The sequence below is a fragment of the Manacus candei genome, unplaced genomic scaffold, assembly GCF_025592945.1.
Source record: "Manacus candei isolate 608988 ecotype Guabito, Panama unplaced genomic scaffold, ASM2559294v1 h1tg000036l, whole genome shotgun sequence".
NCBI lineage: Eukaryota > Metazoa > Chordata > Aves > Passeriformes > Pipridae > Manacus > Manacus candei.
Genome location: NW_026138084.1, coordinates 4,712,796 through 4,735,621, shown reverse-complemented (window position 1 = coordinate 4,735,621; position 22,826 = coordinate 4,712,796). Strand labels below are relative to the sequence as shown.

The 22,826-nt window shown below is 40.7% G+C and overlaps 1 protein-coding gene across 4 annotated transcripts in view; it reads left to right on the top strand.

The window, feature by feature from the left end:
- ATG7 (autophagy related 7) overlaps window positions 1–22,586 on the top strand; it is a 102,168-nt gene extending 79,582 nt beyond the window's left edge. For 2 of the 4 annotated variants that reach the window (XM_051793335.1, XM_051793334.1), the window contains one exon: window positions 20,360–22,586. In XM_051793335.1, coding sequence (XP_051649295.1) covers window positions 20,360–20,392 — 33 coding nt within the window. In that variant the 3' untranslated portion in view covers window positions 20,393–22,586. Of the gene's footprint in view, window positions 1–13,882; window positions 14,031–20,359 lie in introns of those variants that run through there. The other 2 variants (XM_051793336.1, XM_051793333.1) reach the window with 2 other exon arrangements.
- The last annotated feature ends 240 nt before the right edge of the window (window positions 22,587–22,826 follow it).

Here is a 22,826-nt window from a genome sequence, read left to right as displayed (position 1 = left end):
GGTGAACTTATGTGCATTCAACCCAGGCCATTCTATGATTCTCTGATCTTGGTCATGGTTCTAATTATTATATTTGAAAAGTCTTATTTGGGTGTAACTTGGACATTGTTGTATGTTCCTTCTGTGGTTCTGTGATTCTTGGGAACTATGATAAGGCACTACATTCTGTTGAGGTTGTATGTCTGTCTGTCCCTAATTCTAATTTATATGCTGTTAAAAAAGGTATTCTCCTCCAGAATTAGAACTTTTGTTCACTCTTTGAGGGGGAAAAAAAAAGTCTCCTTACCTTGTATGTGCAGGTCAGCATAAAGCGTTGCATTTTGACTTTCTCTCAGGAAATCATCTTACTATATTTCCTCATTGTTTGTTTCTTTTCACTGTTTCTGAAAAAGGCAAATGCTGATTAAAAGCATTTAAATGTATATCAAAGATGTAGAATTGTTTCCAGGGACATATCTTCATTTTTATGTTGCAAGAATAATTATAATGAATTCAATTTGTAATTGCCGCCAGAGCAACAGTTCTAGTCTAGTCAACATACAGAAGGGTAAGAAATATGATGGGATAAGTCTGGGCTTCAGCTGGAAAGAAAAACTCTGTTCTTACTTGCCCAGTATTAAGTGCAGAGTTCTCTCCTGCCCCCCCATTTTTCTTCCTCCCCCCACTCCTGTAGCCACAAGCACTTTGTCATGTTGACACTAGCAATTGAACTGTCTTGCTTTGAGTATGAAAGAACTACTTTTATCATTTCTAATATGCAGCCTAGGGCCAAAACAGACAAAGCAATTTTAAAGGACTAGGTTCAGGAGGAGGCTGGAATTCCCACTGTACAGCCCTTGGGAATATGACTTCAGTAACCAACTCTGAAGCAGTTACTTATCACAACTGGTGCTCTGCCTGTGCTTGGTCAGCTGAGCTCCACACTGGTGGATTGTGATGAGCTTATGGCCATCGATCCCCAAACAGCAGAAATGGTTTGTTATGCTCTGGTTTATTAGAGCTGTCAGGATACACCTATATTGTTTAATCTGGTTCTTAAACTTCAAAAATGGTAATATTCCCTATTTCTTAAAAATATTGGTCTAGATCAATGTTTTGACACTTCAGAGGAGAACCAAATTCTTCAGCAAATGTACCATTAATACTGATGTCTACGTTACTTTCTATCAGTAGTATCTGGCACTGATACCTTTTCACATCAGTTTTCTCTTTTATTTACTTTCACGTGGCACTGTTCCTCCTGTTTTTGTCTACATGTTTTACCTATGTTTTGCATTAAGAACTTTTTTTCTTCTAGCACCTTTGTCCTTTATATTGTAAGTCACCATAAACTTTTTGATGTTTTGATCCATGCATCTTGTGACCAAACTCTAGCTTGTCTTAAAAATGATTTTGCTTTGTATCAATCTTCTTTTGAACTCTTCTCACCACTGCTGTCAGCTTTCTGACACCTTTCTTTTACTGCAGGATGTTTTCAGTCTGGAGTGATACTAGAATCCCAGTTAATACCTTTTTCATCTGTTTCTATGAAACACTTCTAATCAATCTCCTTTAACTCATTTTTCATAGAACTGTCACCAGCAATCAAACGTAGAGCTGTCACCAATAATCAGACAACCCATACATGTTTATCCTTCAGTCTCATTGCTACATGATTTAAGATGCTTCTAATTTCCTTTTTTAATGGATGATAGATCAGGTTGACACTGCCATTTTCTCCAAGTAAGAAATACTCCCTCTATTAATGTAATCATGCCATACTGTATAAGTCGAGGAACATAACTCTATCACCCCTGTGACATTGTCCTGCTTGTCTAATGTTCTTTTAGTCCAGTTACAAGCATGAAGAAATGCAATGGTTATCCCATTTCCATTGTATTTTAATAACCCTTGACTCACTGCATAATTTTTCATAAGTTTTTATGGTACTTCTAGTCTTTGTGTGAACTTTTATAATTATAATTACTTGGAACTTATTCTACCTTTTGAATGATTTGTTTGGGTTTGACTTCTTTCTTCTATTAGCAGCAATGCCATAACTTTAAAAAAAATTCCCCAAATGAAATACTGCGTTGTGCCTGCCCAGCTTTGTACTTAATCTCCATATGAATTTCATTTTTCCTTGGTGTGGGAAAAGTTCTAGTCTAGAGATAAATCCCTTTCTGATTGGCTGCTTTAAATAAAGGGACAGAGTGGCTGGAGAGCAGCCAGGCAGAAAGGGACCTGAGAGTTTGGATTGACAGGAAGCTGAACATGAGCCAGAGTGTGCCCAGGTGGCCAAGAAGGCAAATGGATCCTGGCCTGGATCAGGAACAGTGTGGCCAGCAGGTCCAGGGAAGTGATTCTTGCCCGGGACTCAGCGCTGGTGAGGCCACCCCTGGAGTGCTGTGTCCAGTTCTGGGCCCTCAGTTCAGGAAGGACATGGAGGTCCTGGAGCAGGGCCAGAGAAGAGCAACAAGGCTGGGGAAGGGACTGGAGCACAAGTCCTATGAGGAGAGGCTGAGGGAGCTGGGGCTGTTCAGCCTGGAGAAGAGGAGGCTCAGGGGAGACCTCCTCACTCTCTGCAACTCCCTGACAGGAGGGTGTAGCCAGGTGGGAGTTGGTCTCTTCTCCCAGGCACTTCTCAGTAAGACAAGAGGGCATGGTCTTAAACTGTGCCAAGGGAGGTTTAGGTTGGATATTAGGAAGAATTTCTTTACAGAGAGAGTAATCAGGCATTGGAATGGGCTGCCCGGGGAAGTGATGGATTCTCCGTCCCTGGAGGTGTTTAAGATGAGACTGGATGTGGCATCAGTGCCATGGTCTGGGAACCACGGTGGGGTTGGACTTGATGAGATCCCTTCCAACCCAGCTGATTCTATGATTCTATGAAACAGCAATTGTCTCTAAACTAATGTCACTGATGTTATCACTGCCCCAGATTAGAACGTGGAGACATCGATAGAGATGTATAATTTCTTTTATTGAACCTGATCTGTTAGGGTTTTTTTCTTGTGAAAGGCAAATCCTACTCTGTTATTTAATGAGATGTGAAGCCGAGACAGTTTTTTGACTCGAAGAGTTGAAGTTTAAGTTTAAACTATTTACTAATAATATTGTTATATATTAGTTAAGAATTTGGTAAAATACATATAAATAATGTGTGTCTGTGTCACCTGCTAGGCTTAAGATTCTCCAGAGTGCAAACTTAAGCTGAAGGGAAAAGTGTGTATTTCCATACAAATATAACAAATCCAACAGAATGAATACAGCTTTGGGCTGTACTGTACCCTCACTGAGTCAGAGAGGTCCAAATGTAAGATTTGTGCTAATTTGTATATAGTTTTGTTTAATGTTTTGCTGATTGTCTGGACATTAACCTGGTCTTGTGGGGCAAGATTGACTCACATTGCATAGGTCATGAAGCTGCCCTTTATAGAGCTGGCACTTCACTGATGATTTCATAATCAGAGTACAGATGCATCTTAAACTGCTTCCTCCAATAAAGTGATAGAGGTAAAAGGGAGTGTATATGTTGGAAATGGAGGTACCACTGCCAAAGCAGGGAAACACTGTTTGGCTGTTTGTAGAGCACAAAACCACACTTACTCCTTGCATAGTTATTTGCATGAGATCCACCTCCTTGCTGGTTTTCAATATCGTTTTGCTTCATGCAGCATGTTTTGTAGGGGAATAGCTTCTGGCTGTTTTGGAGCACAGATTAAAAACCTTGCTAGAATATCTTAGAAAGAACCCACCCCATCCTTGCATAAGTGAAGGAACCATTTGAATTCATCTCCCAGTTTGAGCTGCTGCCTATACCCTTTGCCATTCCTGAGGTGTTTTAGATCTGTCATTTCTATCCTCAGTGGGGACTGCAGCTCTGAATTATGCTTGTTTTGAAATTTCACTGAGGCATACTTAGACTCTTACAAAATCCCTCCAGACATCACTGTGTGTTGACACTGCACGTCTATGAGGATGCTGAGATTGTTTCTTCGATTGCTCATTTTGAGCTTCTATTCAAAGATTCCTTGTGTGCCCACCAGGTGTACGGCCAACCAGGGGAATGGTGTCCATGTGTGCGGGGTTCTGGCTGGAGGAAAGGCGTGTAAAAACAGCCTTCGAGAACCAGTTGACCTATGTGGAAACAGCCTGTGCAGATGTGTTGTAATATCCTTCTCCCCTCAGCAGACATGACTAAACAGACTTTGTCTGCTCCGAACAATTAAGATGTTTGCCAGGGTGTGCAGGGCCCCATACAAGTTCCAGCTTGCTCCCAACTGGTAGAGGACTTTTTCAATTTGTGCAAAAATACTTTAGCTGTTCGTGTTCTCTTCATTTTTGCGTTTGCTCGAGACTTCTAACTTTTCAAGGAACGCTTTAGTCTTTGACACTTCCAGTCTTCGGATTTCTGTAGTTTTTTTAATTCCCTGGAAGCAGTGCTTCACATAGCCCAAAAAGCAGATCTTGCTTTATATGAAAATGAAGTAAGAATACCCAGCAATGTTTATTCATGACCATAACAGTTTTCCTGTCATCATGACTCACTGAAAGACTGAGAATCTCTGCTCAGATTTTCGCTTTAATGTGGAGACTCTTGAGTGTGAGTTTAGAGCTCTTGAGTGATATCCCCGGGATGCAGATGGAAATGAGGACTGATGCTGTGCAACTGATGTCAGGGCAGCTTTTTGCCATTAAATTAAATAAGGGAAGGAACTGGGAAGTCACTAATAAAAGCTGGGAGATAAATAAGATTAGGTTTATCATACTGAATAGTGTGATCAACTCTGGCTCTTGGCCCAGGGATAAGTTATGATAGGTGGGTGATGGGACTCCACTGCCGCTGAAGGTGTGGTTTCCAGTGGGACAAATCTGTGCTCTTCTGAGACCAGTTGGAGAGTCATTTGTCTGCTGAGTTAGGCTGAAAAGTTGGATATATGTAATTTTTTGACAAGGGCTTCATGTTCTCATGTCTCTCATGTCTATTTGGTAATTGGAGAAATCATCTGAAGCGAGTGAGTTTGAAGGATTGAATGCTGTTCAAAGAAACCATCACAGAAAATGAAGCGTACAGATCCAAACCTGAGATACAATTGCTAATGGGGTTGGATGGTTTTTGGCCCCTCAATATTGCTGGTTAGTGTTATGGAACTTTTTTTACTGTTGACATTTTAATTGAGCTGTATAGTACAAAGACAAAGGAATATAAAAGTTTCCATGAGCGGCTACTTCCTTACCTCAGCAATAGCACTTAAAGCAATAATATTTAGGAATCAGATTAGTGGGAAATGAGTACATCAGGCTAGGACAGCTAATCATTTAGTCCTTCAGAAACCTTTTGAACTAGAAAACAGTTCCATGGCTTTCAAAACAATAATTATAAAGGATGTTTTTGTATTAAGTATAGATTAGTTGTTCTGTATTAAAATAATTAGACAGTATTTGGTTAAAACTTTGCTGCCTAGGTTTTTTAACTGGAAATTGAGCTTCACCAACTGAGCAGAACATGAAAAAGAAACGCCAACCCCTCTCTCCACAGCAATCTCCCCTCTGTCATGAACAAATAAGCCTTTAAAATAAATAATATTCAGTTAAGTTGCTAAACTCATTAGAGGATTTAATTTTTCATATATAACTAAGTCATCTGAGTAATGTAATGATGTTGATACAACTTAATTTATAACACTTAACTGCCAGTTATTCAGTATAGTAAGAATCCTAGGACATGGAGGCTGGAAGGGAGTTCATGGTCATCACATCCAGGTTCCTCCTCAGTGCAGGGCTCAGCCCTTGGACAGTTTGTCCCAGTGCCCCGCCACTGTCACTTGACAGTGTCTCCTGATTTCCAGACAGAATTTCTCTTGCTGCAGCTTATGCTCATTGCCTTTTCCTCTTTCTGTACATGCCACTCTGATGGCAGGAGGGTTGGAATGAGATGATCTGTAAGGCCTCTTCCAACTCAAACCTTTCTATGATTCCACACCTGATTGCTGGAAGAGAAGGAGGAAATATTTTACTAGAATTTACAGAAGTATCTAAAACATGAGCTTTATAGACTGTTTACTCACTGAATTTCTTAGTAAAGCTTTCTGTTCAATGCTAAAAGCTAGTTTAAATCAAAGTTCAGCAAAACAAATTTTGAAAATCTGTCTTCATAGAGGTAATTCTGTACTTTGGTGTTAGATACAGTAACTGAAGAGACTTACTGGATGATGTTTTGTCTTAGAGAAAGAAGGAATTGCTTTTTAAAAGACAGTTGTTCATTTAAGTGCAATATATGTGACTAGAAGATTCTTCCTATTTTCCCAAAGTTTGTCTTATCTAAAGAGTGCACTGATAGAACACTAATTTTTAAAAATCACAATATTTAACAAGCATATTCTCTTCATTATAACTGTGTCTGGAATTATCTCCATTATCTAGAATAGTGTATAAAGGTTGCCTATGCCAGCTCTTGTTGACTACATAATCTTACCAGTGGAATGAACAGCTCATGACTTTGAAGATGAAGGAAAACTTTGCTTAATCTTTAGTTTATTAACCAGACCATGGATCATTATATTGAATGTTGTGCAGAGGGGCAGAGAAGAAAATAGTTCCTGCTTTCAATATCCTGTTTCAATTCTACTTCCACAATGTCCCATCACTTGTTTCTTTGATTTCTGAATGTGATTAATTCACCTTTCGGCAATAGCAAAGAATAAGTTATCAACTGTTAAAATATAATTTTAGTTGAGAATTGATCCCCTATGGATAGATCGGTGTGGGAGAAAGCCCCACAGTAGCTGATAAAACAGATGAGTGGACAACAGAAATTTTGCTTAATGCCAGAATGACATGAGGTCTGTTACTGCAGATGGGAAAGATTTCAAAGGCAGAAATGAGTGGTTCTGAGCTATCATTTCCCTGCTATGGAGCCATGGAGAAATCAAGCCTCATTTATGTCTTTTGAAACTCGTTTTCTTGAATGTTTTCATTTTTGAAGTCTCTTCAACCACAGCCTGGGTATGGTATGTCTCTAATTCAGATTTAGCTCATTAGAAAATATTTTCTGTTACCTATAATAAAAAAAAAAAAAACAAAAAACCACAAAAAACAAACAAAACAAACAAACAAACAAACAAAAAAACAAATAGGGAAAACATCCATCTCTGTTCTATAGGAAATCAAAATCTCAGTTCTGAATCACAATATAAATTTTCTAGACTGTTATGAGGACAAAGGACTCTATCAATAGAAGAGAAATATCAGAGCTACATAAGAACTCTTAAACAAATTTTGTGCTAAAATAGTAGCACTTGAAAGGTTAATCCAAGAGACATGGTCAGCTTTGCAGAGAATACAGAATTCACTTTTCTGAGCTCCCAGTGAGGATACTTTGGTGGAATATTGCTCCTGGGAAACTGTATTTTGTGTTAGATGTGTTTTGTGTGGTGGTTTGGATTTGCGTTTTTTGAAGTCTCTGCATTACACAAGAGGTGAATGCAGTGGTGGCATTTTGTAAGAATATTCCAGTGAGCCAAAAAAACATTATAAAGATTTGGTGTGGAGTAAGACAGGCTAAGGATGAGATGATTCCATGTGGAGCTGCAAGTGGGAATGCAGCTCATCACTGAGCACTGTGCAGCAGAAGGGTCCCAGTTTGCACGGGGCATGATCCATATTTTGGGAACAGGATCAAAGTAAAGAGATTATCAAAATAATTCTTCTAAGGTGTTTATTTTGGATAAAATCATTTCAATTTGAAGTCCCACAGTGTAGCTATTCAACACACTCATATGTTTCTCAAATTTAGACCCAAATGTTTCATAACATTGGAATGGTTTGAGTTGAAAGTGACCTTACAGATCATCATTATAAGAGTGCTCCTCAGATTTTTTTTTTCAGTTTAAAAACAGGAGTTGCAAACAATAACTTAATGTTTCAATTATTAATAGAGTACCTTTTTTGTTTGATTTCTCCCACATCTTCAGTTTTCCCCTATGCAATGTCTCTAATCACCTGTTCCTTTTCATGGCTAGGCTTCGCGAACGAAGATTGGGGAAGGCACTACCCACGCTTGTTGCAAGCGCGCTGGTGGCTAAAAAGGCCAATATGAGATAGACATGTCCGGTTGCAAAAGGCACAGCAGAAAGACTCCCCAGGTGGTACACTCTGCAAGGCACGATTCTTTCTGCGCTGTCTTTTCTCCTCAAGGGTGATTCTGCGTGCTTTCTCAAAAGCGTCAGCAGCGTTATAGATGGTGTGTCTCCAGACCTCCCGATTGGAGGCCAGAGTAGACCAGTTATGATGATCAATATGGCCAAGGCTGAGATGTTGTTTTGGGGAGTCCTTGTATCTTCTCTTTGGGGCTCCTCTCTTGCAGCAACCAGTGGCAAGTTCACTATAAAGCAAGATCTTAGGGAGGCGGTGGTTGGTCCTTCATCCTGGAGACGTGCCCTGCCCAGCGCAGTTGTGTTCTCAGCAACATGGCCTCAGTACTTGTGATTGCTGCTTGTTCTAGAACAGATGTATTGGTCACATCATCTGACCAGTGGATGTTTAGGATTGTACGGAGGCAGCGTTGATGGAAGCGTTCCAGGAGACGCAGGTGGTGGCGGTAGATGACCCAGGATTCAAATCCGTATAAGAGAGTAGACAGCACAATGGCTCTGTAAACACTGATCTTTGTACTTTTCTTCAGGTGTTTATTTTGCCAAACTCTTTTATGGAGTCTTCCAAAGGCACTATATGCCTTTGCTAACCTGTTGTCTATCTCTTCGTCAGTCTGCCTAGGAGGAGATGAGGAGATGAGGCTACCTAGGTAATTAAACTGCTGGACTGATTTGAGCTCTGATTGGCCAATGGTGATATGGGGATGAAGGAAGACTTCCTGAGGTGCCAACTGATAGAGAACTTCTGTCTTTTTTAAGCTGACTTCCAGCCCAAAGAGCTCAGCAGCCTCAGCAAAGCAGAATGTTAAACGCTGCAGAGCTGCTTCTGTGTGGGCGACAAGGGCGGCGTCATCAGCATAAAGCAGCTCCTGGACAAGATGGTTTAAGGTCTTGGTGTGGGCCTTCAGTCGCCTTAGGTTGAACAGGCTTCCATCAGTACGGTATTGAATGTAGATACCATCCTGATCATGGAAGTCTGCCATCCCTCCAGACCCTTTGCAGCAACATGCTGAAAAAGACTGTGAATAGGGTTGGTGCAAGAACGCAGCCTTGTTTCACACCATTAGTTATTAGAAAGGGCTCAGAAAGTGTATTGCCATATCTGACTTGGCCGTGCTGATCCTCATGGAGTGAGATGATCATTTTAAGGAACTTGGGGGGACAACTTAAATGTTCCAAAATCTGCCACAGACCTTTTCTGCTCACAGAAAAAAGCCTTGGTGAGGTCGATAAAGGTTACATAGAGACCTTTGTTCTGTTCCCTACACTTCTCTTGCAGTTGTCTGAGAACAAATACCATGTCTGTGGTACTCCTGTTGGCTCTGAAACCACACTGACTTTCAGGTAGAATTCCTTCAGCTATAGCAGGTATTAGTCTGTTCAAGAGTATTCTTGCCAGGATTTTGCCAGCAATGGAGAAGCAGAGTAATAACACCGGTAATTTAAGCAGTCTGATTTAATACCTTTCTTCTTATACAAAGTGATGATGACTGCATCTCAAAGGTCTGATGGTAGTTCGCCTAGTTCCCAACAGCGCACCACAAACTCAAACTTGCGTGGAATGCAAGGCCCCCATGTTTCCAGACTTCAGGTGGAATTCCGTCAACCCCAACTGCCTTGCTGATTTTCACCTGCTGTATGGCCTTAAAAAAAGTGGGGGCAGTATCCAATTCATATTTCACCGGTTGTTGTGTGATGAACTGAATAGCTGAGTCTTGGACTACACGGTTGGTACTGAAAAGACTCTGAAAGTGTTCAGACCATCGATTCAGAATGGAGGTTTTATCTGTTAGAAGCATTTGACCATCAGCGCTGTGTAGAGGGCTTTGGACCTGGTATGTAGGCCCGTATGCTGTTTTCAGGGCCTCATAGAATCCTTTGTGATCACCCATGTCTGCACATAACTGAGTTTTTTCAGCTAGACTGATCCACCACTTGTTCTGGATGTCACGGAGTTTCTGTTGGAGCTTGCTGCATGCAAAACGAAAGGCTGTTTTTCTTACATGCCACGATGGCAGTGCAAGGTGTGCTTGGTGAGCGGTTTTCTTCTTCCTCAACAATTCCTGGATTTCTTGCTTGTTTTCATCAAACCAGTCCTTGTTCTTCTTGAGGGAGAATCCTAAGGATTCTTCAGAGGACTGCAGGATACTGTTTTTAATATGGTGCCAAATTGTTTCAGGAGAGGAATCTGTAGAATCTGTGGAATGGTTATCAAGCTTAATTTGAAGGTTTGCCTGGAATCTGTCTCTTACTGTGGCTGATTGGAGATTGTTAACTTGGAGTCTTCTCCTTGGGAGACTGCTCTTTTTAGGTTTGATTTTGAGACTGAAGTTGAGTTTGCAGCGCACAAGCCGATGGTCTGTTTGGCATTCTGCACTGGGCATCACACGGGTATGGTGGACATCGCGGACATCTCTCCGTCTCACCAAGACATAATCGATGAGGTGCCAATGCTTAGATCTGGGGTGCATCCAGGTTGTCTTCAGACTATTTTTCTGCTGAAAGATAGTATTAGTGATGGTGAACTGTTGCTCTGCACAGAATTCTAGCAGAAGTTGACCATTATCATTGCAGTTTCCAACACCATACTTGCCTAATATTCCTTTCCAGGCTTCAAAATTCTTGCCTACTCTGGCATTGAAATCACCAAGGATAATGATCTTATCATCTGCAGGCACCTTTTGGGTAAGGCAGTGCAGGTCAGTGTAAAATTTATCTTTTTCAGCAGGGTCAGCTTGGAGAGTTGGGGCATATATACTAAAGAGGACGATGTGTTGCTTGTTGTGTAGTGGAAGGCGTAGGGAGATAATGCGGTCAGAGTGACCTGTGGCAGATTTTCGAGTTTGGGAACAATAGAGTTTTTGATCATGAAAAAACTCCTGAGAGATGTTTTTCGGTTCTGGGCTTACCTGACCAAAAGAGGGTGTAACTGGCACCATGTTCTCTGAGGCTGCCTTCTTCGTGAAGGCGAACTTCACTGAGAGTGGCAATGTCGATGTTGAGACGAGCCAGCTCATGGGCAATTAGGGCAAAGCAACGCTCAGGGCGTCCACTATGCGCAGAATCGAGCATGGTTCTGATGTTCCAACATGCTAGAGTTAATTTAGGTACACCTTTGGAGGCAGGTGTATATGCCTTTGTCTTTTGATCTTTGTGCGACCGCATTGGAAGAAGATGCCCGTTGGCCTGCGGTTAACCAACTGGGTGAAGGTGGAGATGAGCTTTGTTTAGGCCACCTTTTCTAGGCCCCTCTCTGAGTGGAGGAAGCAGTGCTGTTCTTGAAAAGGCTGCTTGGTCGTTCAGGGTGCTGCCCCAAGAGACTGTCATCTCCGGTCAGTCTCAAATGACCAATATCCTGAACCGCCTGCATGCAGGGTTGGGTCTGCGGCTGCCAGTGCACCTTTCACCTGCCGTTTCGACCCTCGCCCGTCGCTACAGGGCTTTTTGCATGTGGGTAAAGCCTTCAAGCCTGCGCAATGGATTTTTTAGGTGAGATGCAGTATGTGCAGAACTGAACCCACCCTTTAATCCCAAGGTTCGTCTGCCAGGGCTGAGCAAGCTTGGACGGTGGCAGCGAGGTCCTCAGGACGTAGGTTTGATTAGAGTGACCTTCTCTTAGATGGATGACCTTACAGGGCTCATCATCTGCCCGGGTTTGGGATTAGAGTTGTCCTTCTCCTAGGATGACTGCCAGAAGGCTAACGAGCTCATCCTGCCCAGTAATGTATTAAATCTGACCCTACGGTTTTGACCTGTCTGGCATGGGTGACCCTACTGAAGGTATGTACCATTGCCAGTGTAGCTCACAACCACATTGGGGTACATAGGCTATGTTCCTATTAGAATGATTCGGGCAAGTCTTTCATGTCTTACTTTACTATCACCTATCTATATACAGTCTCAAGGAGATACTCAGGAACAACCCTTTGTCCTGTCCACCCTTTCAGGATGTAACAGCGCAAAGCAGATATATCCAGAACATGCTGAACCTGGGCAGGAGCCGCAGGTAAACCAGAAACAAACAGACAAACAAACAAACCAGCCGTTCTGGTCCCTGTACCCATCCAAGGCTGGGGTGCCTTTCAAGGCCCCAGCCTGGCCGGGACCCCCATCATTCTAAAAGAACCTTATCCTTCCCCACTGTGTTATCACTGCTCACCTGCGCCATTTCATACAGGATTGCCCCACTCTCCAACCCGCCAGTCGGAGGAGCCCCGCGGCCCGCTCGTCACCCTTCCCCTCTCCTCCTCTGCCTCCCCCGTCCCCCGCCCCCCGAAACCTGGAATGGCAAACCTCTGCGTGCTCCAAAGCTCCTCTCTCCTCTTCTCCAGGGGTGCAGTACCCACCGGCAAGGCTTTCCCTCTTTCTCCTTTCTCCTGCCGTGGCCATGCCCGGGGGCTGAACCGCGGGCGCAGAGCGCACATGGCACGGGGGCCTCCGACCAGCCCGGGACCCCGCGCAGCCCACGTGGCAGCCTGGGGCCCCGCACACCATGTGCAGCGGCTTCCGGCCCACCTGTCCCTTTTAATTTCTTTTTATTATCAGTTCTTTAAAGAATTGATTTAGAAACTGAGTAAAATGAATCATTTTATTCACTAATCATGGAACACCTCTCCTATGGAGATAGGCTGAGAGAGCTGGGGCTGTTCAGCCTGGGGAAGAAAAGGCTCTAGGGAGATCTTAGAGCCCCATCCAGTGCCTAAAAGGGCTTATAAAAAAAGGAGGGAGAGGGACTTTTTATATGGGCAGGTAGTGACAGAATGAGGGGCAATGGTTTTAAACTGAGAGTAAGTTTGGTTTAGACTTTAGGAAGAAATTCCTTACTCAGAGAGTGGGGAAACACTGGAACAAGTTGCCCAAAAAGGTTGTGGCTACCCGTCCAAGGCCTGGTTGGACGGGGCTTGGAGCAACCTGGTCTAGTGAAAGGTGTCCCTGCCCATGGCACGGGGTGGAACTGGATCTTTAAGGTCCCTTCCAGCCCAAACAATTCTGTGATTCTGTGATTCCAGGAGTGTAATATGATTTAAAATGTTTATAAATGAATATGACCTCAGCTTTGAATATTGTCCACAAAGGTGTCACTTGTGGCATGTTGTCCAAGTGCTCCTTCATCCTGCTCCTCTTGGCACCAAAGGGAGAGCACAGCCCGATGGAATGGCAGTTGTGCTGGGGCAGGGTGCTCTGGGGTGTGTCTCTGCTGGATGCTGAGACATGGCAAGGCTCGTGCAGCCTGTGGGAATCACAGCATGAGAGGATATCCCTGAGGACCCTGCAGTTTACAGTCCAGATTTCCTGTACAAGGGTGCACAACCCTTAAAAGTATATGTGCCTTTACATGTACATTGTCAGGTTTTTTGCAGGGTTTATAAATGTGATGAAAATAGACTTACACACAGCTTTATTTTTAATGGAAAACCTGGACACATCAAAGGAGGAAGATGATAGAAGAATTTGAATGTATACTTTTATATACTATAATGTTTAATTTTCATTTCAGTCAAAGGGTTTATGTGAGATCTAATCATTACTATGACAATATTTACATTAATTGTGGCTTCCTTCAAACAACTGTTCTTTTTGGATAGTTGCCTTTTGGTGGTAGTAAAATGAAGTTTAAAATCCTACACAAAATAAAATAATGGCAATCATCAAAAGTGCTTGTGGGGGTGTGTTTGTTTTCACACTAGTTTGTTTTCAGTTTTTAAGAGCCTGAAGAAAAGATTGAATAGTAGAAACTATCCTCTTAGGTACAGTCATTCCAACAACTCAAGTGCTGTGCCCTGAAAATGGCCTTTTCATCTCTAAAGCATTTTAAGGTGAGAGAAATTGGTTTTGTGTTTGCTGCTTCTGGGTTTTTTTTCTTTTTTTCCTTGTAAAACAAGGAACAATGGAAGGAAGTGTGTCTGAGCCATTCTTATACCAGAAAAACCATAGTGTGCATTTTTTGTATGTTTTTTTGTTGTATTGTTTTGTTAACTGTTAGTCATGTTCAAACAAAATTTTTTTTATGAATGTTTTCATATAATATTCAGATGAATATCTGGGAAAGCTGCAATAAAACTAGAAGGGACTAAATACTATCTAGTGCTGTTATTTGTGTATCTGTTTGGAACATATTACTGGAGATATGAAAAAGGCTTTCTAGCTAAAAGTTTATTTGTAAATGAATACTTTCTTTACTGTTTACTTACCTTTTTTCAGTTTGTTCTTAAAAATAGCTTTCAAAGTGTTTGGTACCTTGAGATGCTGGTTCTAGAAGATATTTAGGCAATGGTCTGGGTTTGGGTGTGTGAGCTAAATTTAGGTGCTCAGGAGCTTCCTGCATCTGCCTTTTGCCCACCTATTGCTCAAATGTAGGTGGGTCACACAAAGCCCATCTTGGAAAAGGATATTTTCAGAGAAAGACTTTGATCCCTCTTTCCCAGGCTCCTGGAAAATTGGTGCTGGATAAAAAGGATACAAAAATGGATAAAGAGTAAAGGGACAGCAAATAAACCTCAAGGCATTGATAGAATGGAGAACATCAGAGGAAGCAAGAAAGCAAGGAAGTGTCTTGGAGGGCAATGTCAGGATTCTTAAGCAAACTGCAGCTGCCAGGATAGAAATCAGGAGGGTTGTTTTGAGAGGGTAACACTTGAGTTTTGTATGAGACCACTCATGGATGGAGCTCTGAGTAACCTGATCTATTGGAGGGTGTCTCTGCCCACGGCAGAGGGCTGGAACGAAGTTTTTAAGGTCCCTTCCAACCCAAACCATTCTGTGATTCTAAGTATTGTACATCTATTAAAAAAAATTGCATGCAAGAGGAACTTGAAGAATTGTTGCTGTTGGTTGAGATCAAAATGAGAATGCCCCAACACCTTGATAAGCTGTGGTTATGGACTGAAAGTTTAGAATTTTGGAAAGACTGTAAGGGTAAATCAAACATCAGTCAGGGACACCATCATTGAAAAAAAAAGATATGAAATTGATGGATTTGATTTTATTGCAAGGTAGTAAACCATTCAGACAGGAAAGCCTTTGAGGGCAGAGACAGAAAAACAGAACTTGTGGAGGTACTAGGAACGCCAGGAATTTGGCAGCCAGGTCAACTGGCTAGGATAGGACCATTGTGTAAAGGGATCTGGAGAAATTATCCACTCTTTTCTCTACCTGATATTTGAATAAAGCAGCTTGAAGAAAGAAATGCAGTTTTTCTAGTCCTTGACTTTGACTTTTTTTTTTAAGTTTAATTTGTTTCTGTGCATTTAAGTTTGCAATCTGTGTGTCAACAGAAGTAAAAAGTATCTCATGGATAGTTCTTCAGATTATAGCCAAAGCTGACTCTAGCTGTAGTTTAATTATACAAAGTTAGAAGCCAGTTCTGAAAAAAACAAACATGGGGGAACTACTGTGATAGTTGTAGGATAAGGTCTTGCACTGGGAGCACAGGTGGATCCTTGTTTTAAGTGCATCCCTTTGGTTCTTAGACAGCGAATGTACCTGACTGTGGAGTCAGTACATTCTGACAACCTGAGCAGGCTCTGACATGCAGCCAGGTCTAAATTCTGAACAAAGGAAAATGTTCCTGTTGGTCTAGAGCACTCTTCATGTTGTTTGTTCATTTATGACCTTTTTTTTTTCCTGTGGGAAAGGGAGATGGGGAAGGGATTGTTGAATATGCAAAATGCTTGAAGTGTTTTGGGTTTCGGCAAGATGAAGGGTAATGCTCACTGTGCAACCCAAGATGAAAGGAGCGTGCTGAACTTCATAATTATCCCCCTCGGTCTATACTGTAAAGTCTGAAAAAGTTGCAGGTTAGAACCTGCAGGTATTTAATGAATTTCAAGGTGCAATTTCATTTTTTGGGCATTCCTGAAAGATGCAACCAGTAGACCAAGAAGAACATGGAACAGGTCACGTGAGGTGTGTTCGTGCAGCCTGCTCTGTGCAGTTCGTTTCTAGTACAAGTACATTTAACCACCCATGCATAAGATGTAAAGTAATTTAGGCTGCCCAAAGTTCTGATGTATTGTCTTTGTGGTAGAGCATAGAACAAGAACATGTTTAACCTCATATCTATCAAAAAACTCGCATTTTATAGCTATAAAATAATTTAGTTGCTTTAAATTTAAACAGATGCTCGAATATATTGGTTTTTTTTTCATTAAATTTCCTGTTTGTTTCTAAATCACAAACTAAGATTTGATAAGCCTTAATTGATCTGGGAAGCCGTGTGTTCTCGTGATACTCAGCTGTGCTGTTTGATTGATGTAACATTTAATTTTCAGCCTTTACCTCTGCCCACGAATTTTACTCTTTACTCCTCACCATATCTGAAGCATTTATTAACATAGTAAACACTGTGGTTTACATAATAAAACTATTCCAGATTCTACTAAGCAGAGTGTTTTGGTACATGGGCATGTAAATTTATCTCAGTTGTGTGTAGAAAATAGTATGTGTGGGGGTTGTTTGTTTGTTTGGCAGTTTGGAGGCAAGAAACTTTTAAGAATCCCCTAAAGGTGCATTTATATTTCTTGCAAGTTTGTTTATAAGATCAACAGTTGTTATCTGTTTGAATCACATATGTTAATTCCAAGATGCAAAGCCACTACCTGCCTCAGTAGGTGAACACCAATTTTGGAACCGTTGTGGAAGTTCAGTTGCAGGTACCAGGTGTTATTGTTGTATGGAAGAAATGCAAAACTCTCTATTCAGTGGGATTTATTGAGCGCTACAGTCTGGAACTGTGTAAAATCAGTCAGTGGGAATTTGTGAACAGTTAATACACAAGGTTTTTTTCCCCCCTACTCTTCCTATTACTTAGGAAAATAATGCTTGTAACTTCAAGAAAACAAGTGTGGGAATTCTACTCTTATCCTGAATAGGCATAATTTGTATGTGAAATTTAAGAACTTCTACAAAGAATTTTGAATATAAAAGCACATATTTGAAGAAACAGGTGCATTCAGATAATCTGCCCAGATTTGTGCAGGCTGGGGTGGGGTTGACAGCTGATTTATTATCTTCCCATTTTGTGACTTCTCCTGTCGTTGCCTGTAGCTGCGTTTGGGTTTGACTCACCAGGTGTGCTCAGGACAGAGAAATGAGAACAAAATCCAGATTAACAGCTTGGTTTGGATATCAGATTCTTGCCATGACAGTCATTTTAGGTGTTAGCTTTCATGGCTTTCTGTATTTCATTATTTCCCCTCTTAAAAGGTTCACTTTGCATAGTCATAGTCTATTATAGCTTAAATGTCTTTCATGAAACATATAGTTGCTTTTAGTTAAGAGCCTGTGATAATTCAGCTGTCACTATTGACATCTCACACAACTTCCTTTGCACAATACCCTGTAGCTTTTCTTGAAGTTAATTTGCAGTTGTTAACTTCTGTATTGAATTTTTCCCTTTTGTTTCGTATTTTCTCTTCCCTCTGCATGTCATTTGTTAAGGTACCTCTACTTTGTTCTTTATGAACCGCAGTAAGATTTGACACACAATGCTGTGTCCCAGTCCTGGAAGTGTCCAAGGCCAGGTTGGACAGGGCTTGGAGCAACCTAGGCCAGTGGAAGGTGTCCCTGCCCATGGCTGGGGTATGGAACAAGATGACCTTTAAGGTCGCTTCCAACCCAAACCATTCTATGGTTTGATGGTTCTGACTGCTCGGATAGTTGGATGAAGTGTAAACTGTCTTATAAAACTGTCTGTTGTCCTGGAGGTGAAATAATAGCATAGTTTTCAAACATTTAAAAAAAAATCCTCCTCAGTCCAAGATGTTTGAGTAGTGGTTAAATACCTGTGAACATCTGTTGCAGTCATTTTGCAAATATTCCTAATAGGCCATGGATGTGTTTGGGTTGCCTGTCATACACCAGCAAACTCAGGGAAGCACTTTGTGCCCTCTAGTTCCCAGAAAAGCCCTGGCAGTGCCATTGGAGCTGCTGGCTGGGTTGGGTAGGGTGACAGAGCAGCACTGCACAGGAGACAGGGAGAGTAAAACAGCTCTTCAGGCTTTGCAGGAATCATGGAGCTACCAGTTCCTGCATGGAAGGATTTGCCTATCACAAAATTACTGATGTAGCTGGTACCTGAACAACCTTTCTCTCTACAAAACAAATAACCCAACAGGGAGTGTGCTCTCTTGCTCACCCCCACTGCTTGGATCAGGGCGATGATGGGAGGGCTTGGAGTGGAGGAGCTGGATCCACTCCCTGGGGATCTCTTGTGGAGATAAAGGAGACTTTTTAGGACTGTCAGTCGGCTCCTTTCACTTTGCCTTTGAATCACCTCATGGTGTATTTTTAAAAGTATTTGTTGTACTGTTGTGCCTGAGATGTGTTTGTCAAGGTTGCAGTCTATGGGCTTTGTTTCCAGGAGATTGGAGTAGGCCAGACAAAGAGGGACTATCTGTCTAAACTTGGGATTTCTGCTTTTCTCTGGCTTGAATCATACCATAAACTCTATTTAAAGATTTTGGGGTTTGTATTTATTTTCCACATCCTTGACCCTGACTGGTGAGCTGGACATTTGTGTTTGCCTTGGCAAGCTCCAAGCTGCTCATCTAGGGCAGGATGAAAACTTTTTTTTTCCTTTTGTAAACAGACTGTTCCTTCAGTATTTTCCATAAGGATTTACACCACCATTTTGCAACGCTTCTAGGAATCAAGAAACTCTCGCCATTCGGAGTTCTCATTTTACACAGCTTGGAGCAAAGCAGCGAAATGCTTGATTTTATGTTTTCCAAGTTTGAATTTGAAGAGCTTTTTTCAGAATGTTTTTTAATTCCAGAAATACTACGTTTTTTTTCTCAAAGAGATTTCTTAAAGCTAAAGGTCAATAGGCATTGTTGCCTGTCTAGAAACAGGGTTATTTGTATTTTTTATTGGTCTATCCAGTGCAATGAGAACAGTGCCCCATTGTCCCAGGCACTGTATACATGTAAAATACTGCTTTGTGCCCTGAAGAATTTACAACCTAAATAACTTCACATTCTGTTATGGGGGGGGGGGGGGGTTGGATATATTTTAGTGGTCAGGATGTAAAATGAGAGAATAACTCAGCTGGCAATTTTATGCCAACACACAAGTTATGTTTTCGAACAAATTAACTAAATTTCATTTTCCCGGGGACACAGGGCTGCTGCTCCTTTTGTCAGGTGAGGGACTTCCTCCTCTTCTGAAAACTCTGTGCTCTAGAAATTGCATTCTTTGTACTCAGAAAGACTTGTCATGGTACTCCAGCAGTATTGCAGATAATTTGGGCAATTTTGAAATGCCCCAAGTCACAGATGAAGTTTTATGTATTATAAACTTAGTATTATGATATTTTTAAGTCCAACTCAAAGCTGAGTACCCATCTTAGTTGTGAGCCTAAGCCTGCCAAGCGGAAGGAGGGTATTTGCCAGGAGCTAAACCTCCGAAAAATCATAGTCTCTTAAGTGCCCCCCTATTTCTCTGGAAGAAGAAGCTTGTGCTATATATTCAGAATACGTTACTCCCCCCAGAATAGTTCTGCTAGCAAGTCCCTGTATTTTCCCTCAAATCTGCTACCTGGGAACTGCTCTGAATTTCCAACATTTACCTTAGTGTGTTCACAAGGGTACCAGATTCCTTGATGGTCTATGCAAATACTCATTTCTTTCCCCCATCTATAACCTCTTACTGAACAAGGGCAAGTTGGAAAGTAAAAGTACAATCCTGTTGTACTGCAGAAAAAAATCTGTAGTTTTTAGTTTTTTTAAACAATAGAAAAGTACAAATTTCCATATAACTTCTTGTCTTTAAGCTGCTGTTTATGAGATTAATATTTGAGTGTAAAGTGAAGTATGGGATGTCTTGAAATTTTTCTCCGATGTTTAGTAGATTATGCTGGTTATTAAAAGTTATTACTCACATTAAGTATGTGCCAATGAGTCAGCAAACCAAAACAAAATGTCTGGTTTTTGGTCTAAGTCTTACTGTAAATGATTCTAAATAGCAAATACCCAAAGTGACAAATGCTGAAAATTATATGTTTAAAAATATCCCAAGATGACAAATAATTAATGGTGTGTAGGTTGTTAACAGAACAGAAGAACACTGAATTTTATGGAAAACTCCATTGGTGCTAGTTAACAGTTCATAAAATGCTATTTATTCTTCCTTTTAAAGTAATTTAAATAGTAATTTGAATTTATAAAAGTATATTAAAAGCATATTTCAAGTCCACAGACTAAAATTACACTTCCTTTTTGTTGCAGATCTGGGACATGAGTGATGATGAAACAATCTGAAATCAGCTGGATAAGGAGGAGGATGACCTGGACTGCAGCCCTGCCTTTATCTGTTACCTGACAAGTTAATGATTGCTTACCCATTCTGACTGCTGCAAATACAAATATAATCCACATTTTGACATTAATAACTTCACCTTAAAAGCAGTCTGTTATGGACAGAACTCTCCATGTTTTCATTTTTATTTCGTAAATAACTAAAGCAGTGTGGTTATGTTTAAACTCGGTCTTCTTTTTTTTTTTTTGTTAGTTTCTAAATATGGCTTACATATAAAATACACTGCTTAAATAAGCTTTGGAGGTTTATTTGTCCCAGGTTTTATTTTGCTTGTCAGTGGACACGTGAAAGCAGCATGTCTTTTTTCATCTTTCCCAGATTTGTGCCCCTTTAGTTGGAATCTGTTGTTAAGACTGAGCATGTTCTGCTACTGGGAATTAAAGTTCATCTTTAAAGGAGGGTGGGAGTGGGGAAGAACCCACACCTCCTGCTTCCACCACATTGCTTTTGTCTCCAAGCACATATTTAGAGTACAGCTGTTCTTGATGTGTCAGTGCAGGTGTTATTCTCTGTAAAGATCTCATCATTTCGTGCTATGGCAACAATGTAGTTTGACTTACTTTGCACAGAAAAGATCAGAATGCAATTTTTATGATGATGAAGCTTTCCTGAAGTTCAGAGAAGGCTCTGTTAATGTAGTTAAAAAAAAAAAAAGTGTTTTAGGGGGTGGATCACTGATTCAGTCAAAACTTCTAGAAAAATACTTAAATGAAATAAGAAATTGGTTCTCTGACTTTGCTGTTCTTGGATGTGGACCTCCAGTACTTTATAGGTGTTAAAAAGGAGCAATTGTGAGATTTTTTTTTTATTCATTTAAGTCTTTCCATTTTTACAGCATCAAGAATGGTTCCAGAGATTATGGCTGAGCACAAACAGTAGTTTGAGAATCCTCAAGTTTAACAGATAACTCGAGGAAAAGGACTTTTAGAATATCAAAGTAAATTACTACAAAATTGAATCTATTGCTTTAAACATGGAATAGGTTTTAGAAGGATATTTGAAATCTCTTTTATAGCTTTATATTGTGGGGTTTATGGGCTAACACTAAGAAAAAGTGCAAATTGCCTTATCTACCAAGCAGTCGCTCTTTCCCATATGTTATGAAAAGTAGTTGCTCAGTCCAATTATTTAGGTCCTTAAAATAAGCTCTGAATATTTTTTGTAGAGAATTTCACAGCTTCTCTCTGTGCCACATCAGAAGTTCATTCAGGTCAAGGATATCTGCAACTCCCATATTCTGACCATAAAAGAAGATTTATTGAAACGTGCTGGGGTTTGCACCAAGTGTCTAAATTAGCAATTATTTGTACTTATTTTAACTATTATATTCATATATTTACATGATTTTTCATGTAGTGTAGTGTCTAGTTTAATTAACTTCATTGTAATATAAAAATGTATATTAATGCAATATATTTTTGAAAGGCTAGTAATGATAGCAATCTGATCTTTAGGAGGTCAGGCACTGAACACTGAGATTGATAACATGCCATGTAAATTTTTAAAGCAGTTTGTTAAATTGTATAATTAGTTTGGAGCTCAAATGACTCCCATGTTGTTATCCATGCCATTGTCCAACTGGAGCCATGGATTGGTAGCAGGGTAGTTTAAAGCGAATAATCTGCTTTTTTATCTTTTGGAGTTGCTGACCCTTGGAGCGTGAATGCCTTTGCAGAATCTGGTTATCTAAAACCTGAAAGCTGAATCTGATAAACATCAATAATTATTTTAAATGTCTGAAACTCTGCTTATCCTGTTAAAGTTACCTTGTAGCTTTGCATTGGAAGTATCTGTTTAAGTGCAAAAGAGCACAAGGCAGGAAGGTTCAAAACTCAGGGTTAATGTAATGTTTCCTTACCTCTGTATTTTCAGTAACATACAGCTCTCTGAGACTGAGCTGTTTCCTGCACATATGCTCCCCAGCTGTCTCTGATGTTCAAAAACACTTCAGTTGGACTTGGAATAACTTCCGTTTTCTAACTATAATGTTGTTTTCTTTCTCCTTGTGGACCGCAATTCCTCTTATTTTGCTTTTACTCAGTTTCTGGGCATTTACTGAGTGAGAAATTGTGAGAATCCATTCAAATGAATGAATGCACATTCACATACTGTTAGCAGATAAACACATTTACTTACTGGCTTGTATGCACTTAATGACAGGATTTCAGCACAGTCCTCAGCTCCAGTTATTGCTGGTTAATGGAAGAAGCTAAATTTTCCCTTTCTTCATGAAGGAGGTAGGATTTTAATGTTATTTGTGCTGCCATGATGTCAGTGAAGAACCCAAACTCATACTTTTGCTGCAGAACCCAACGGCTACTGTGGCTTTTCAGGTGTAAAACAAATCTGTTGGTAAGAGGGAATGAGTAACCTCAA